Source organism: Leptodactylus fuscus, chromosome 7, assembly GCF_031893055.1.
Source record: "Leptodactylus fuscus isolate aLepFus1 chromosome 7, aLepFus1.hap2, whole genome shotgun sequence".
In the NCBI taxonomy this organism is placed as follows: domain Eukaryota; kingdom Metazoa; phylum Chordata; class Amphibia; order Anura; family Leptodactylidae; genus Leptodactylus; species Leptodactylus fuscus.
The window spans coordinates 95,159,826-95,178,899 of NC_134271.1; the positions used below are offsets into that span (position 1 = coordinate 95,159,826).

The 19,074-nt window shown below is 43.4% G+C and overlaps 1 protein-coding gene across 2 annotated transcripts in view; it reads left to right on the plus strand.

Moving 5' to 3' along the window:
* The window catches only part of AK7 (adenylate kinase 7), a 37,346-nt gene extending 20,582 nt beyond the window's left edge, over window positions 1-16,764 (plus strand). For both annotated transcript variants that reach the window (XM_075282571.1, XM_075282570.1), the window contains 12 exons: window positions 134-222; window positions 1,715-1,805; window positions 3,127-3,204; window positions 3,332-3,481; window positions 3,991-4,119; window positions 5,490-5,598; window positions 11,805-11,933; window positions 12,046-12,114; window positions 14,317-14,514; window positions 15,608-15,828; window positions 16,111-16,269; window positions 16,687-16,764. In XM_075282571.1, coding sequence (XP_075138672.1) covers window positions 134-222; window positions 1,715-1,805; window positions 3,127-3,204; window positions 3,332-3,481; window positions 3,991-4,119; window positions 5,490-5,598; window positions 11,805-11,933; window positions 12,046-12,114; window positions 14,317-14,514; window positions 15,608-15,828; window positions 16,111-16,269; window positions 16,687-16,725 — 1,461 coding nt within the window. In that variant the 3' untranslated portion in view covers window positions 16,726-16,764. The remainder of the gene's footprint in view (window positions 1-133; window positions 223-1,714; window positions 1,806-3,126; window positions 3,205-3,331; window positions 3,482-3,990; window positions 4,120-5,489; window positions 5,599-11,804; window positions 11,934-12,045; window positions 12,115-14,316; window positions 14,515-15,607; window positions 15,829-16,110; window positions 16,270-16,686) is intronic.
* Window positions 16,765-19,074: the final 2,310 nt, after the last annotated feature.

Consider the following 19,074-nt stretch of genomic DNA (forward strand, 5'->3'; position numbering starts at 1 on the left):
GGATTCAGGTCATTCATAGACTCCTCAGAAGACATGTAAAGTGTACAATTATATCTTGTGTGATATCTCTACAGCCACATTATAGCTCATGGTATTTGTATATGATAATTGTATCTCTGCTTCATGAGGGCAGGAGGCCTGGAAGGGGGAGACACCTGCATTATCCATCTATGGAGAAGGGCAGAATATCATCCCATTAATTCATATTGCTGATTTAGCCAGGTAAAGACTTTTGGTATACATTATCATCACTTATTGTTATAGAATGTTAGTTCCTCAATATTGCACATCTCATAATACACATCTGATAACAGCGGAGGAGTATTTTATACAGCAGTATTCACTTAGGCTAGATTCATATCTGTACTTGGGTTTCCGTTCTTCAGGTCCACTTGGGGACCTGAAAAACAGATACCCAATCCACTTTAATAGCAGTTACCTGCAGACCCCATATACTATAATGGGGTCCGATGGGTTTCCGCCTGAAATATGTGTAGAGGAAAGTCCTGCTTGCAAGACTTTTCTCTCTGCCTTTCTAAAGTGGAATGGGGAACGCAATGCCCAAGCACTCACTTGGCATAGATGTGAACTAACCCTTATACATGTTATATGTGTGGTATGGGTGACAATGGCACGGATGTCTTTAGTTAACCAATGGAGAAGCAATACTTGGTGAGGCATAGTGGTTGCAAAAGGTTGCAAATTCACAGTCTTCAGCAGCAGCATAGTTGATGAAATTTAACCCTTTCCCTGCCACGGATGTATATGTCATATGTGCTGACAGGGAGGCACTATTCTCTCTGCATAATCTGTATCTGACCCCAGGGGTAGGGGTAACAAGGACTTCTGCCCTTTTTATCACCTCTCTTATCAATCAGAGAGTATATTGTAGTTTTACTCTTGTATTTTCTCATGGGGTAATGAGCCTAATCAGAGTGGCAATCCTATGTAATATCCCGCTGAGCCTAATAGTGCTGTTTATTGACACCATGACCCAGATGTTTACCAGCATTCAGATTGTGGCGCTAAAAGATCTTCACTATACGTTTACACCACATACAGAAAAACATGAATAAAGTTTACATTTGACACTTTCCCTAACCAAATTAGGGGTTATCCCATCAGTAAATTGTATTCCTTGTATCACATATAAAAATGATCAATGTCAGCCATTTACATGTTGTTAAAAACAATTCAAGGAAGAATTCTGACATTTACTTACATAGTTTGACTGATGCTAGTGGATGCATATATCAGAACACTGAATTGTGATAATCTATTCCCTGCAGAGCAGCAAATAGAAATGGCTGCATGTCCTGCTTGTCAGGGAAGGGGTTGAGACCCTGCAGTAGCTTGGCTGTATACCTGGGATGAGAATTCTATGGAGGAACTATGAAGGGACTATTGTCAGCTTCCAGGAGAGAAGTAGATTGATTCTCTCCAGATTCACAGATTAGTACAGATATATTTATTATGCTAGAAAACCGCAGATTATATTAAAACAGCAATTACCAGCCCTTCAGGACTTTTGGTATAAAAATGATTGATGGATAGCCCCTTCAAGCTGGGCCTCAGGTGCAATGCAAAACATAGTCACATGGACGAGAGTAGGTACCACCAGTCTCATATCGCAGCATAGACCATCAGTGCATATTAAAATCTGGTGTTGTGTTACCTCTAATGATATAGTCATATATTTATGCACTGATTCTAGTGTAGTGCAAAACATAGTGGACCGGAGGCCTAGGACGCATTACCTGGTGGCAGTGGATGATTCAGTACACACATTGGAGGAAATCATCAAGGTACATAAATACCACTTATTGTCAATTCATTCATTTGTTCTGTTCGTCTTATGTAATGCTGCCATAAATTGCATGTATAATGCCATACTGATTCTAAATAAACCCTCCTTACAATGCCTGATTACAGTTCCACACAGTGCCCATGTAATAATACTTTACCAGTGGCGTAACTAGGAATGGCGGAGCCCCGTGGCGAACTTATGACGCCCCCCCGACCGACACCGAAGGCCTCGACCGACCCCCTCCTACGCATTCCTGTGCGCTCTATTAAGCCCCATAGTGACCCCTGCACACAGTATTATTCCCCATAGTGGACCCTGCACACAGTATTATGTCCCATAGTGGCCCCTGCACACAGTATTATACCCCATAGTGGCCCCTGCACACAGTACTATACCCCACTGTGGACACCCATTAACAATTATTATACTCTGGGGTCTTTTCAGACCCCCGAGTATAATAATCCGTAACCCAGGGGGAGAAAAACATAAAAAAATTCTCCGCTGTAGTCCATCTTCAATTACTTCAGACGTCACATAACTTGGGACGCAGGCCGGGGTCATGATACATCAGATGACTAGGCCTGAAGCCTGCCCGGATCGTGGAGAGGTAAGTAACAGTGTTTTTTATGTTTCTTACCTCTCCCGGGCCTCCGATCATTATACTCGGGGGGTCTGAAAAGACTCCCCGAGTATAATGATAGTGTTTGTGGGGCCCGCGGTGTCACTTACCGATCCAGGCCCTGCCAGGATCGGTAAGTAAATAGGACCCGTTACCAGCTGGAGTAACTCCAGGCGGTAACGGCCTATTAGTAAAAAATAAAAAACCGCAGCGGTAGCTGCTGCTGTGGTGGTAGTTACGCCACTGTACTTTACAGTGTCTGTATAATGGTGCCATACAGATCCAAAATAAAAACCACACTGCAATGCCAGGTTAGTACCATGCGATGCCTTTGCAATTCTGCTATGTAGAGGTTCTATATTATTGTTATACTGATCCCAATAATACCACTCCATACAGTTCCTATATAACATTGTCATGCTAAGCCCAAATGTAACCTACCTGTAGTGACAAGCACCACTATGCATAACCCACATAATACTATCATACGGTTTCTATACCATACAGAAAACCCAAATGAAATGTATATAGTGATAAGGATTGGGGCCATTTAAGGTATGTGGCATTTATTTGGTGAGAGCAGGGTGATATACAACCCTGAATTGCAAATACCAAAAAGTACTATGCAATAAACTAACCTTATCAATTAAATATTACTAATAACATTATTTTCACCCTAAATCTATGCATTTTTGTACAGTGTATCAGCACTCACCTTGGGCCTGGAAAAGTGCACAAAGTATCTAAGGAGGCAGTATTCCTGAACAAAGAGCTAACGGTAATTGTTTCTATGTACCCTCTTCTATGTATAATTCTCCATATGATGTGCTCTCCATGTATAATCCAGACTGATGGAACATCGCAGGGTGAATGCTATTCATTGTCAGATATTTATTGTGTTTCAGCAACAGGACATTGACCATTTACTGGTGAACCTGAGGATGGAGGCTGTTTTCTTAAAGGAGAACTTCAATATTAACTGGGTGTCTCAGAGTGGAATTGTGGAGAACATTGCGCTCATCATCAAGGAGTACAAGGAGAGTCGTGGTTTACTGGTAAGTGTGACTACAAAGTGTCTTACTCTAATAGGACTGACTATTACTTAGATTATTGGACTGAATGACAATAAGATACTTATATTGGTCATCCCCACACTTGTTACCCCTTATACTTCAATGGTGCACACAATGCATGTCTCTAAAATATTAAAAAGCATCACAATAATAACAATTTATGTACTTGGGTACTCCTGTTCTGTTAAAATGCTAAACAAACCCTTTTTTAAGTTAAGGCACCACGTAGCGAAACGCAGTTAAAAAATGCTGCAGGAAAAAACACAGTGGAAACACATTGTATTTTTTTCCATAGTGTCTTGTATTGTGTTTTTGCTGAGTTTTTCTCTGCAGATTTTCTTTCCTTCTTAAACCAATAGGGAAAAACATGCTGCAGTTTCCAAAAACGATACTTGAATGACAAATCTACTTAGTTATGTGGCTCTGTTTTTAGAACCAAGCTTAGACCCACTGTACCTCCATTAAAATGACTTCTGGTTTCTGCTCTTTAGCCTCTTCGTATCTGCATCCTTGGCCCAGTCGCTGTAGGAAAAACAACTGTCTCAAAGTTGCTGTGCAAACACTACAAATTACATCACATCCATATAAAAGACGTTATCACAGAAGCGATTGACAACCTGGTAAGTTATATCTATGTCATATAAAGATCACAAGATCAGCACAATATGGAGTTTGAATGGGAACTAATTTGCAATAACTCAGTTCAGCTGCTACATAGAGAAAGCTCAGAATAGCTCATCAATCATTTTAGCCATGAAAACCTCTATCACTTTGTAAATTGACACTAAAAAAATATTACAATAAGTTTCCTATTTTATGTTAGCCATATTGATGCATAATATGTATCATGTCAGGTAAATTGGTCGGCTGTAGGTAAAATTTGGGTTGATGGGTGGGCGGAGCAGTTTCCTTTACTTATATTGATCGCGTATTACTGAGGGTTGGTTCACACTAGCGCTTGTATTCCGTCCGGAAGGAACTCGCATGGACACCCCCCGAACAGAATACAATCGCAATTGGAAGCGATGTGCTGTCAAATCACACAGACCCAATAGACTATAATGGGCTCTGTGTGCTTGTCGAACACTGCCCGCACGAATGATTAGTGCGTGGCAAGTACACAGAGCCCATTATAGTCTATTGGGTCTGTGTGCTTTGACAGCACATCGCTTCCAATTGCGATTGTATTCTGTTCGCGGAGTGTCCATGCAGGCTCCTTCCAGATGGAGTACAAGTGCTAGTGTGAACCAACCCTTAGATCTAGTGCTCTGCTATGTCAATGATGGCCAGGTCCAGTAGAGTCAGCAACATTGCTGCTGCCTCTATTTTACTGCTCTATACACAGTAGGCTGGAAAGGAGAAGACAAGAGTGGTTAGAAATTGCTTCTACCGAATTCTCAGGGTACCCCAACCTACTCCTTGCAGGAGTTTGAAAGACGCATAAGGGAAAAAACGTTGCGGCAGTCTTTAGATCTGCACTACCTGCTGTTAAAAGAAATGTAACAGATTAACAAATGAACTTTTAGGCTGTATTCACACTGAGTAACGCTGGCGTTTTTTGTGCTTATTTTTGCACATAGCGCCGCGTTAACGCCGGGCAACGCCACCGCAAAATAGCGCAGCGTGTACGGGGCGTTAGCGCGGCGTTAACGCGGCGCTATGTGCAAAAATAAGCACAAAAACCGCCAGCGTTACTCAGTGTGAATACAGCCTTATTGTGACTAATGGGTCTAGGAAATTTGACTATTGACTATCTTGACTATTATTTGTTTCTTTCTGTCTTTCTCATTTACCTGGCCATCCAGACATCATGCTGTAGCGTAATACTCTCCAACCTATGGCTTTTCAGTTGTTGAAGAACTACAACTCTCAGCATTCCTAACACCCTATCATTATTACATTCATTTTTCTATTCCAATATTTCACTTTAACCTTTGGATAATATAGTGATATCTTACATATAAATGACATTGCCTGTTTCCTCTCAAAGGAACGTTTGGTGAGATCTCCTCCAGAAGAGGAAGAGGAAGGAGAGGAAGGCCCAGAAGCCTGGCAGGAATTACTGGATTCTGTAAAAGAGAACATGGAACAAAATGGAGGCATGTGCTACATTTCTCTTAACCATCTGCCTATACTGTATTCTGAAATATCATGATGTAGTGTCTGTAGGATAAGACAATTCCTATCACACAAGCTGGGGGAATTTCATAGCTGCAGCATAGGTCAAACAATGAAGCTGCTGTGCACCTCTCAGGAGTGGTGGAACAGAGTCTCTATCAATGAGCCACAGAAATGCCAAAGAATGTTGTGGTCGGTAAATATTAGTGTGGAATGGAATTCTCTGAAGTCTCCCAGGGTTCCTTTATGGCATTATACCAGACACTGTGCAGTAATCTAATGGAGGAAATAAACTACATTATAGGATCCTTGCAGTGGCATAACTACCTGGGTAGCGGCTGCCACAGGGCTCCAGGACATTAGGGGCCCGGCGACAGCCACTACCGCTGCGGTAACAGACCCTATTTACTTACTGATCCTGGCAGTGGCCACGGGCTCCACAAACATCATTAATATCTTTTCAGACCCCAAGTATAATGATCGGAGGTCCAGGGGAGGTAAGGTAACATAAAAAACTGTGTTACTTACCTCCCTGGGCAGGCTTCGGGCCTACTTGTTTGACTCTCCCTGACGTCACATGACCGGGGCCTGAATCCCGGGTCATTATTATTATTATTGTTTATTTATATAGCACCATTAATTCCATGGTGCTTTACATTTGGGGGTTACATACAATTCACAAAATATACAGGTACATATCATACTAACAGTGATCGGCTGGCACAGTGGGGTAGAGGGCCCTGCCCGCGAGGGCTTACAATCTATGAGGGAAGGGGGTAGAGACAGAAGGAGAGGGGGAGACTGTACAGATGGCGGTGCGGTGATAGTGTTATTGGAGGTTGTAGGCCTTCCTGAATAGGTGAGTCTTCAGGGCCTTCTTGAATCCTGTGATTGTGGGGGTCAGTCTTATGTGTCGTGGTAAGGAGTTCCAGAGTATGGGGGATGCACGGGAGAAGTCTTGGAGACGGTTGTGTGAGGAGCGGATGAGGGCAGAGCGGAGTAGGAGGTCGTTGGAGGATCTGAGGTTACGTGTGGGCAGGTAGCGGGAGATTAGGTCACAGATATATGGAGGGGATGGGTTGTGGATGGCTTTGTATGTTAGCGTTAGTAGCTTGAACTCAATTCGCTGGGCTATGGGTAACCAGTGGAGGGACTGGCAGAGGGGAGCAGCCGATGAAGATCGGGGGGTGAGGTGGATTAAGCGAGCAGCACAGTTTAAGGTGGACTGGAGGGGGGCGAGGGTGTTTGCCAGGAGTCCATGCAGAAGGGTGTTGCAGTAGTCTAAGCGGGAGATTATGAGGGCCTGGACGAGCATCTTGGTAGTTTCCGGGGTGAGGAAGGAGCGGATTCGGTGGATGTTCTTGAGCTGGAGGCGACAAGAGGTGTTGAGGGTTTGAATATGTGGTTTGAAGGATAAGTCAGAGTCCAGGGTAACCCCAAGGCATCGGGCCTGTGGGACAGGGGTAAGTGGGGTTCCATTAACTTTGATAGATGGGTCAGGTGGAGGGGCCATACAGGATGGGCTGAAGATGATAAACTCTGTTTTCTCCATGTTGAGTTTGAGAAAGCGGGAGGAGAGGAAGGAGGCTACGGCCGCTAGACAATCTGGAACTCTGGCCAGCAGGGAGGTAATGTCTGGTCCAGAGATGTATATTTGGGTGTCATCGGCATAGCAGTGGTACTGAAAGCCATGAGATTCTATGAGTTGGCCCAGGCCAAGGGTGTAGATGGAGAACAGGAGGGGTCCTAGAACGGAGCCTTGGGGGACACCTACAGAGAGAGGGCGAGGTGAGGAGGTGGTGTGCGAGTGGGAGACGCTGAATGTGCGGTCAGAGAGGTATGAGGAGATCCAGGAATGGGCCAGGTCTGAGATACCAAGGGATGAGAGAATTTCTAACAGGAGGGAGTGGTCAACTGTGTCAAAGGCAGAGGAGAGGTCGAGGAGGAGGAGGACAGAGTAATGGCGCTTGGCTTTGGCGGTTAGCAGGTCGTTAGTGACTTTTGTTAGGGCAGTTTCAGTGGAGTGCCGGGGTCTGAAGCCTGACTGAAGTCTGTCAAAGAGCAGGTTGGACGAGAGATAGGAGGAGAGTTCTGAGTGGACGTGTTGCTCGAGAAGTTTTGAGGCGTACGGGAGCAGAGAGATGGGACGATAGTTGGCAGGAGAGGACGGGTCCAGGGACGGTTTCTTAAGTATAGGAGTGACAGTGGTGTGTTTGAAGGCTGAGGGGAAGGATCCATTGGTTAGGGATAGATTGAAGAGATGGATTAGGGCTGGAGTGATAACTTCAGTGAGCTTGGGGATGAGATGTGATTGAATCGGGTCGAGCGCACAGGAGGTGAGGTGGGATTTGGAGATTAGGGAGGAGAGTTTTTCATCAGTGATGGAGGAGAAACAGGTCAGGGATGGGGAGCAGCGAGTAGTTGGGTGGATGGATTGTCGGGGGAGTAGGGTGAGACTGTCTCTGATGGTGTCAATTTTAGTTTTAAAGTAGGAGGCGAAGTCGTCAGCTGAGATAAGTGATGTCGGAGGGGGGGCGGGAGGACGGAGGAGGGAGTTGAAGGTGGAGAATAGTTGTTTGGGGTTGCGAGAGAGTGCGGATATGAGTGTGGTGAAGTAGACCTGCTTGGCGGCGGTGAGTGCGTTCTTAAATGTGAGAACTGCCTCTTTGTACCTGAGGAAGTCCTCCTGGGAGTGGCTTTTCTTCCAGAGGCGCTCTGCAACCCGCGAGGCACGTCTCAGTTTTTTAGTCTGGTCAGTGTGCCAGGGTTGTCTATTGGTTGGTCGGGCTCTGGAGTTTGTGTAGGGGGCTACAGAATCAAGGGCTGAGGTAATGGTGGTATTATAGAAGGCAGCAGCGGCATCTGTGTCCTGGATTGAGGATATGTCAGCGAGTGGTAGGAGAGAGTCTGAGAGGGTGCAGGTGTCAAGGCGGTTGAGGTTCCTGCGGGGGCATGGTGGTTTAGAGAGTGGGGGGTCCGTTGGAGAAGAGAGGGCAGAGAACGTTAGCAGGTTGTGGTCAGAGAGCGTGGATGGAGAGTTAGAGAGGTTGCATATGGAGCAGAGGCGGGTGAATATTAGGTCTAGTGTGCCCCCCTTTGTGTGGGTGGCAGAAGAGGACCAGAGGGAGAGACCAGAGGAGGTGGTGAGGGACAAGAGACTGGAGGTGGAAGGGTGGTCTGTGTTAATGGGGATGTTGAAATCCCCCATGATGATGGTGGGGGTGTCTGTAGATAGGAAGTGTGTGAGCTAGGTGGTGAAGTGGTTGATAAAGGCAGCGGTAGGTCCTGGCGGTCGATATATGACGGCCAGTCGGAGGTTGGTGGGTGAGTAGATATGAACAGAATGCACTTCAAAGGAGGGGGAGTTAAGTGTAGGTAGCGCCTGGATAGGGGCAAATGAACACTTGTCTGACAGGAGGATGCCTACGCCTACGCCAGGTTTGCTGTTGGGGCGGGGAGTATGTGAGAATTGCAGACCTCCATAGGCGAGTGCAGCGGGGGAGGCTGTGTCTGAGGGGGTCAGCCATGTTTCAGTGAGACCAAGAAATGTAAAATCATTGAGAATGAAAAGGTCGTGGATGTAGGTAAGTTTATTACATACGGAGCGGGCATTCCACAGTGCACCGGGGAGGGCAGGGGGAGGGGTAGGAGTGAGTGAGATTGGTTTGAGATTTCGGGGGTTCCGTGCTCTAGCGCCAGTTGTGGGGAAACGGCTGACAGTGGAGATTTGCTGTGGAGGTCCAGGGTTAGGAGATATGTCACCAGAAGTAAGGAGGAGTAGGGAGAGGGACAGCAGGTGTAGGTAGGAGAGGCTGCGGGGGGGTTCTATGTGTCTGGGGCGGAAAGCCTGCAGATTTGTGAGGAGTTGTGCAGAGAAAGTTATATGGTGGGGTAGGAGAGAGGGAGAGATGAGGATTTCTTTACTGACCAGACTGGTTTGGGGTGGAAAGGTGGTTTTTACAAGGAGTGGGAAAACAACAGTGATTGAAATGAGAAACATTTCTGGTAAACAAGTGAGCAGTTTACAGCAGATGGATTATGTTACCTTCTGTTCCCTTCTGGTTCAATTCTGGTATAATTCTGAAGTCTACACGTAGATGCACTTGGATGCATGCTGGATGCAGAATGACAAAGGCCAGAATGACCTAAGCTATTACATTTATACAAGCCTAGGTGTGTAAGATGTCTATCAGGTGTGAATATGGGTGGGCATATAAGCAGAGGCAATCAGGCCAGGTTCAAAGAGAGGGAAATGAGACAGGAAAGAACACAGTAGGGTTAAACAACAGGTATCACACTGATATAGTGGCTACAATGTGCTATGCATATCACGTACCAACAGAGAGATTGAATGATAGTAGCAGGCAAGGAAGCAGTTAAGCAGGATACAGGACTATATTTTCATGGGCATAGGAGTATATTTCCATGGGTTATACACGTACCAACAGAGAGATTGAATGATGGAAGTCCCAGACGTCATTGAAGATGGCCAATACCACTGAGGACTGCAGCAAAGCCGAGGATAGGTAAGTAACATTATTTTTATGTTGGTATCCCCCTTCGGTCTCCGATTATTATACTTTGGGGTCTGAAAAGACCCCAGAGTATAATAATTCTTCATGGGTGTCCGCAGTGGGGCATAATACTGTGTGTAGGGGACACTATGGGGCATAATAGAGAGCGCAGGAATCCTTGCTAAACTCTTAGGAAGTGTCTCGTAGACTGTTTCACATGAAAACCAGCAGAATTGCCATTAAATGAGGAGGAATATACAGGATGTAACTCAGGATCAGTACAATATGTATATTGCATGTACACAGTGACTGTAAAAGCAGAATAGTGAGTGCAGCTCTGGACTATAATACAAGGTGTAATTCCGGATCAGTACAAAATAAGTAATGTTTTTATACAGTGACTCTACCAGCAGAATAGTGAGTTCAGCTCTGGAATATAATACAGGATGTAACTCAGGATCAGTACAAGATAAGTGATGTAATGTATGTACACAGTTGGGCAGATTTATTAAGACAGGCGCAAGGAACACCTGATTTATCAAGAGACACCAACCTCTTCATAAATAAGGTAACACACCGTGCACCAGAATGGAAATCTATGCCAGTTAAGAACCGTTCTAGGGTCTATAGTCTATGCCAGTTATTAATTGTTAGGAAAAAATAATTCATATATTTAATAATTACCATATTTTTCGGACTATAAGACGCACTGGACTATAAGACGCACCTAGGTTTTAGAGGAGGAAAATAGGGAAAAAAAATTTTTGAAGCAAAAACTGGTAAAATATTTAATATATGGGAGTTGTAGTTTTGCAACAGCTGCAAGGCCACATTGACAGGTGACCCTGCAGCTGTACGGGGATGCATAGAGTGTTTTTTTTGCGGGGCCAGCTGTACTTTTTAGTTATACCATTTTGGGGGATATCTATTGCTTAGATCACCTTGTATTGAAAAAAAAACAGGAAGTGATTTAGAACTTTTATTTATTTCATATTTTTAAAGCTTTTTTTTTTACTATTTTATTCCCCCCCGGGGGCTTGAACCTGCGGTCACTTGATCGCAAGTCCCATAGACGGCAATACAACTGTATTGCCGTCTATGGGACCTTCTGTCTATTAGTATTACGGCTGGTCATAGACCCAGTCGCAATACTAATATATAGAAGTGACAGGCCTGGGAGCCTCATTAGGCTCCCGGCTGTCACCCGGACAGGTCGGCTCCTGCGATATCGCCGCGCAGGAGCCGGCCTGCAACTTTACAGGTACGGGGCCGGTGGGGACCGGCCCCGGGGGAGAAGGGGCCACGGATACTGACCCGGCATCTGCTGTACTAGAGAGGCGGATGCCGGGGAGGGATAGACGCCGGGGCCTGAGACATCGCTACGATCCTCTGCCCTGCATGAAGCCAGCAGCAGGGGAACGGAGGAGCCCCTGCCGCTGCTGGCTTCATGCAGGGCAGATGAGCGCAGCGATGTCTCAGGCCCCGGCACCTATAATGGCGTCTATCACTTGCCGGCTTCCGCCTCTCTATTACAGCGGATGCCAGGCGCCACCTTCAGACTATAAGACGCACCCTTCTTTTCCCCAAAAATTTTGGGGAAAAAAAATGCGTCTTATAGTCCGAAAAATACGGTAATCTCCTAAAAATAGTAATTTTTATTGTTTGTATTACAGGCCGCCTGGATGACAGCTACGTGATCCGCTTCATGAAGGAAAAACTGAAATCTATGCCTTGTCAGAACCAGGGTTATGTCGTAGATGGATATCCTAAGACCTATGAACAAGCCAAGGAGCTTTTTAACTGTATGTATTCTTGGCCACTGTTAAGTAGGCGGATCAATCTCTGTATAAAAAGATTCATACTGCACATATAGCACTTCCATTCATTTATATGTTGGCTCTTCTTTGACTTTAGCAGAAGAAGGTGAAGAAGAGGAGGAGAGCAGGAGTAAGGCTCCGCGTTTTGATAAAACCATCACTCCAGGTGTGTTTATTGTGAATGTACTGTTTTGTAAAGGGGTTCTCCGTGTTGGACAGTTGTAAGAATGCCTGGCTAACACGTAACTGCTTCTTTTTGTGTTAAAAAAAAAAAAAAACATATTGAAAAAACACAACTTTTTTTTTTTTTTTAATGCAAATGCATTTGCATTTTTCATTGACTGAAAATCCCTAAGGTTCGTATTTTCCATTCATTTTTCAAGTCTGCTTTTTAATGTGTAAAAGCACCCTTAGAATCATTCCCTGAGAGTAAGAGAGTCACAAGATGTCTTATCAGTAATAAACTGTAATCTATTAAGCAACCTGAAATATACTGTACCACCTGAGAAGCAATGAAATATTACACAGTTCCCATTGAAATGAATGTTCTGCCAGTGTAATACACACGTGCCATGATCTTCAGAGGAAACTATACTTTTTGTCATTGCTGTCTGCTGTGATTGAAGATTTGCAACAGAACTTGCATGAATACCTAAATAAATATATAAATTATATATATGATATATATACACTCACCGGCCACTTTATTAGGTACACCATGCTAGTAACGGGTTGGACCCCCTTTTGCCTTCAGAACTGCCTCAATTCTTCGTGGCATAGATTCAACAAGGTGCTGGAAGCATTCCTCAGAGATTTTGGTCCATATTGACATGATGGCATCACACAGTTGCCGCAGATTTGTCGGCTGCACATCCATGATGCGAATCTCCCGTTCCACCACATCCCAAAGATGCTCTATTGGATTGAGATCTGGTGACTGTGGAGGCCATTGGAGTACAGTGAACTCATTGTCATGTTCAAGAAACCAGTCTGAGATGATTCCAGCTTTATGACATGGCGCATTATCCTGCTGAAAGTAGCCATCAGATGTTGGGTACATTGTGGTCATAAAGGGATGGACATGGTCAGCAACAATACTCAGGTAGGCTTTGGCGTTGCAACGATGCTCAATTGGTACCAAGGGGCCCAAAGAGTGCCAAGAAAATATTCCCCACACCATGACACCACCACCACCAGCCTGAACCGTTGATACAAGGCAGGATGGATCCATGCTTTCATGTTGTTGACGCCAAATTCTGACCCTACCATCCGAATGTCGCAGCAGAAATTGAGACTCATCAGACCAGGCAACGTTTTTCCAATCTTCAATTGTCCAATTTCGATGAGCTTGTGCAAATTGTAGCCTCAGTTTCCTGTTCTTAGCTGAAAGGAGTGGCACCCGGTGTGGTCTTCTGCTGCTGTAGCCCATCTGCCTCAAAGTTCGACGTACTGTGCGTTCAGAGATGCTCTTCTGGCTACCTTGGTTGTAACGGGTGGCTATTTGAGTCACTGTTGCCTTTCTATCAGCTCGAACCAGTCTGGCCATTCTCCTCTGACCTCTGGCATCAACAACGCATTTCCGCCCACAGAACTGCCGCTCACTGGATGTTTTTTCTTTTTCGGACCATTCTCTGTAAACCCTAGAGATGGTTGTGCGTGAAAATCCCAGTAGATCAGCAGTTTCTGAAATACTCAGACCAGCCCTTCTGGCACCAACAACCATGCCACGTTCAAAGGCACTCAAATCACCTTTCTTCCCCATACTGATGCTCGGTTTGAACTGCAGGAGATTGTCTTGATCATGGCTACATGCCTAAATGCACTGAGTTGCCGCCATGTGATTGGCTGATTAGAAATTAAGTGTTAACGAGCAGTCGGACAGGTGTACCTAATAAAGTGGCCGGTGAGTGTGTGTATATATATATATATATATATATATATATATATATATATATATATATATATTCTAAATAATATTTAGAAATTGAAATTAGTTTCCCAGGTCAGACTGCTCTTTTAAAGGGGTTGTCCAGTTTAGAAAGCCTATGTTCATTCATTTGAATACTTACCTTCTCATGTGTTGGCATTACAGGAAGATTGAGAACTTATTGTCAGGTTTACCACAGATTACAGCTGATTGTGTACATAGCATACATGTATCTCCACCTAAAAATAATGACATGACCGCAAAACCAAGCAAAATGTGAACATTTATGGGGAAGTCAGTGAAGATAGCTATATTTTGTATCCAGCCAGTTTTATATTGCACCTCTGTGGCAGATAACAGCTGTTTATTACAGTAGTCCATGGAGGTCACTAAGGCTAAATGTGGATTAACGTTACTCATTATTCCATTATTATCTTTTAGATTATGTTATTTCATTGGATGCAACTGATGAATTTCTTAAAAACCGTGTGATTAACCTACCAGAGAGTACGGTTGCTGGAACACATTATGCTCAGGATCGTTTCCTGCGAGCTCTCGCCACATTCCGTGAATTAAACACTGAGGACGAAACCGTCCTGAATTATTTCGATGAAGCTGAAATTCACCCTTTGCATATCGGTAGGTTTGGTGAATGTATACTATTTCAAAGGTAAAAAAGATCCAGCAAAAGCCAAGGTGGATGGTTCAATGTAGAAAGTCTGAACTGAGTTCAGACTTTGAGGAAGGACATAGGATCCGAAACGCGTCAGTCTGACGCTATTTTTTGCTAGTAATGTTTGTACCGTTGCGGTTTTATTGAGAATTTGTGATTTACAATAAAGAAGGAATTTTTTCTACATTGAACCATCCACCTTGGCTTTTGCTGGATCTTTTTTACCTTTGAAATTTGTGCCTACTACTCCGAGTCGAGGGAGTCCAACCTTCCGGGCATAGCCTTACCGAGGATATATCGGTGAAAAGGAACTTTATACATGAAAACAGAGATTCGACAACATTTGGGCTGAGTATCAAATCCTTTTTCTTGCTTAATTTTTTTCACTGATTGGAATGTATACTATGACTGTTGGCTGCATAATTCTTTTATATAAAGTTATATGTTATATTAAAAGGGTTGTACAGGGTTGGGAATAGATGCCTGTTTTGTGTCAGAAACAGCACCACACCTGCCTCAGGTTGTGTTTGACATTGCAGCTTAACTCTTTCGAAGTGAATGGGACTTAGCAGCAGGAAATAGAAAGAAGGATGTTAAGAAAGAAGGCAAAATTTGTTAATAAAGTGTAATACAAAATGTATTCATGATAAAAATAATGCCAAAAAATCTAACGTTGTTCAATAGTTTAGTGACGTTTTAAAGGCAAATTCTTGAACTGGAAGTGGTGTGGTTTGTTTTCTTGGAGATTTCTCCTGATGGAAACCTAGTCAAAGGGAGATCTTCATTCTCCAGGACCGTTATTCTGTTATTAACCAAGAAATATGTGCAATGTATAAGACCTACTGATAAGAGAAGCAAGCAGCTGAGGGTTGGTCAAATCCTCCATCTTTATGGGTAGTGTGAACCTGTGCAAAGCCTCCTCTGTTCACTAACACAGCCAAGACAGGAGGCAGCAAGCAACCTGGAAGTCACAGCTCATCTCCCTTTAACACTAGGGGCCCATCTTCTCTCTGTATATCCCTATATTATTATATTTAAAATAAAACATTGTTTTCACAGATGTTTCTAAAGATGATGATCCCCAATATAGAGATATAATAAAACAAATTATCGAGGAAGTCGGTGAACCTCGCAACTATGGCCTGACACCAGAAGAGTTGGCAGAGCTGGAGCTGAGAATGGCAGAGGAAAGTCTTGCTCGTGAGGCAGAAAGGAAAGCTGAATTAGAGATGATGGAGGCTGAAGAGGAAGTGGAAAAGATCGCCCGATGGGAGGAGTGGGTGAGTTGGATGTTCAGAAAATTGGAATTAAGCATTCAATGTATTCTGACTTTATTATATGCTAAATAGTCTAGCCACCTATACTGATGGAAATCATAAAACAGGCTGTGCACAGATCATGTGCCACTCAGTAAAATAAGTGTAGTCATATATGAACACAGTAGTCCATACCTTGTCCTAATAGTCCAGAAATACTCTTTTTTTTTTTTTTTTTTTTTTTTTTTTAACTATATGCAATATATAACTCCATACTGTAAGTTATGTTTGTCTCTAATGTTACAGAATAGTCGCCTAGAAGAGGTAAAACGCCAAGAACATGAAATGCTGGAAGCCCAGTCAGTTCCTTTAAGGAATTATCTAATGAAGAACATCATGCCAACACTCATAGAAGGATTGAATGAATGCTGCAAGGTCAGGCCAGATGACCCAGTTGACTATCTGGTAAGATACTATTTGTTTAGTCAATGTTCACAGGATGTGTTAGACCCCCCCTCAACCCACAAAAAAATTGCAGCCCCTGAATCCTGTTTGCATATTACTATGTATTAGATGAGGATGAGCTGATTTGGACATAACCAGAAACATTTTTTGTTGATTTTTTTTTGTTGGGTCTCAAACTATTCCATAGCGGCCACTACAGGAGAAATAGAATATTACATGGCCTCCATTGAAATGAAAAAGCAACTACTGTAGATACTCCATAGGTCTTCCTGCTACTCCATCACACTGTAATCCACTCAATGGATTACTATAAACTCCTATTTTTCAGCAAATTTACAGATTTTCCTAAACTGCAGTTAAATAGTAATACTATCCAGGTTTCTGACCAGTTCTGTATGCTTATTTCTCTTCTTACAGGCAGAATATCTGTTCAAGCATAACCCTCAGATAGAGTGAAGATTTATGTAAAAGTTATCTGTTCAATAAAAACTTGTGTAATACATGAAATTCATTGTAAAGTGTCTTCATAGCAACGATAGGGTCTAATATAAATGGTATGAAACCTTGTGCAAAAGAAACATTTAACAGAAACGAATGGGAAAGTCTGAGATAAGGGATAGAAGTTGTGGGGAAATTGTTCATCACACAACTAAGTCATCCAGTTGTACAATGCCAGTTATCAGGTTATGAACATATAAAGTGTATGTCAAATAACCCATGGTTCTGGACTTTGTGAGGGGGGTCCAAAAGGGGGAAGAGGGAGAGAATTTTTGAACCTTGAACTTCAATTTTTGAACGTCCTATTAGTAAGTTTATATGTCATTGGAAGCGCTGCAGACGCCTGAGTGCTGCATGCAGTTATCTCCTATGTTCCCATGGAGAATGAATGTCTCACTAGGAGAACTGAAGCCCCGTTATTGGGATCTGTCAGAGTCCTAGCAGTCGGACCCCCACTGATCATGATTATCAATTTTGCTTGTTGCCTAGGGGCTAACAGGTGTTAACGCTCGTTGCTAAGGGCTACTGCTTGTTGCTTAAGGGCTATTACAGGTTAATGCTCGTTTCCTAGGGATAATGCTCGTTGTATAGGGGCTAGACCTAGGTCCCAAGGGTCTACTGGGCACTTATGCTCATTGCTTAGGGGTTTCTATACTTACCAGTAGTGATGTCACTGAAGTTCTCCTTTGTCCACTTCAGAACTCTCCCTGGAATCACTCCTCTGGCTGTTCTTCTCAGTCCTGTAAAGAGAGAAATGCGAGATCACACTGCTGAAGCTGCTCTGACACTGTCCTCTGCTAATTGTTTTTTTTTTTTTTTTTTTTTCTTTTTTTTTCTTTTTTTAAATGTAGATTGTGAGCCCCACATAGAGCTCACAATGTACATTTTTCCCTATCAGTATGTCTTTTTTGGAATATGGGATGGAAATCCATGCAGACACAGGGAGAACATACAAACTCCTTACAGATGTTTTTTTTGCCCTTGGCGGGATTTGAACACCAGGACTCCAGTGCTGCAAGGCTGCAGTGCTAACCACTGAGCCACCGTGTGGCCCCACTGTCCTCTGCTAATTGGACAGTGTCAGAAACGCCCTTCTGAAAGTGAAGGGCTTCATTAACATACAGGGCGCCAGAAATAACGGGGCTCAGAACTCCACAACTAGGGGGGCTATAGAGATAATTCAAAGTGCCCCAGAGTCTGTGCAGCAGCGCCTATAACATGGTGCAGAAAACTGCACAGGCTTGGGGTGGTGAAAGGTCCTCTTTAAAATAACTGGTGTCATATGAAAGCTGAGTCTCAGTTTTATCAAGCTTTATCTAGTTTATCTCAGTTTTTAGAGCTTTATTTAGTTCTTTCTATAATAAAAATGAGATTTCAATAGTTAAAAACACAGTAAATGACATTTTATATGCAGCTCATGATGTTCAAGTTCCTTACTGTGTTTTTAGCTCATGATATCTTTGAGGTTTTTTTTCGTTCCGTAGCTAGTATTGTGATCTGGGTAGCATGTGAAAGCTTAGAAATTAAGCTTTTATTTGACACCATGTAGTGTGTAGATTATATAAAACTGGAGCAACATCCCCCTTTGGCAAATTCTATATCAGTAACTAACAATACATATGTGTATGGATTTTTCCTGGAAACAGCTCAGTTACAAGGTTACTAGGAGAACTTTAGAACTTATTTTTTATAAAAAGGAAGATAGGTTAATAAAGTATATTACAAAAATGTCCACCAAACATCTTCCCACACAAAAGCAAAAAAAACACCTTAAGCCATGTAATATGCAGTAGTATAATGAAGGAGCCACTTCACATAATACTTCAGACATTGTCACTAGGTTACTTAGGCAGTCCATGAATTGTAGAAACGGGGACATAGGCCCAGAGACTAGTGCCCATATAATGATTCATCCCTGTGACTGGTAGGAAGAGGTAGTGGTCAGCTATAACTCAGTATATCGGTAAAGTAACTCTTTTGGCTCTATACATTGCCCAGATAACATTGTGCCTGTGATGAGCGCCTGCCTCTTCCCAATGCTCCATTTGCTGATCGCTTGAGACAGGCGTCTGATCTGCTTTCCTCTTTGATTTGTACAGAACATGTTTTCACTAAGACAGTTCAGTATTTCAGCTTTTATCACTAGTGTAAAGCTTCCTCTAATTGTCTTTGAGAGCTTGTACTTGATGCCAACCGTGGAAGTAGCATGTTCTCCACAAGATGGCGCTAAGTGACTGTGCAATCACATTGCTTCTTAAAGGCTTGTCGGCCAGTACCGAAGGGTCACAAACTAGTTATATGAGGAGA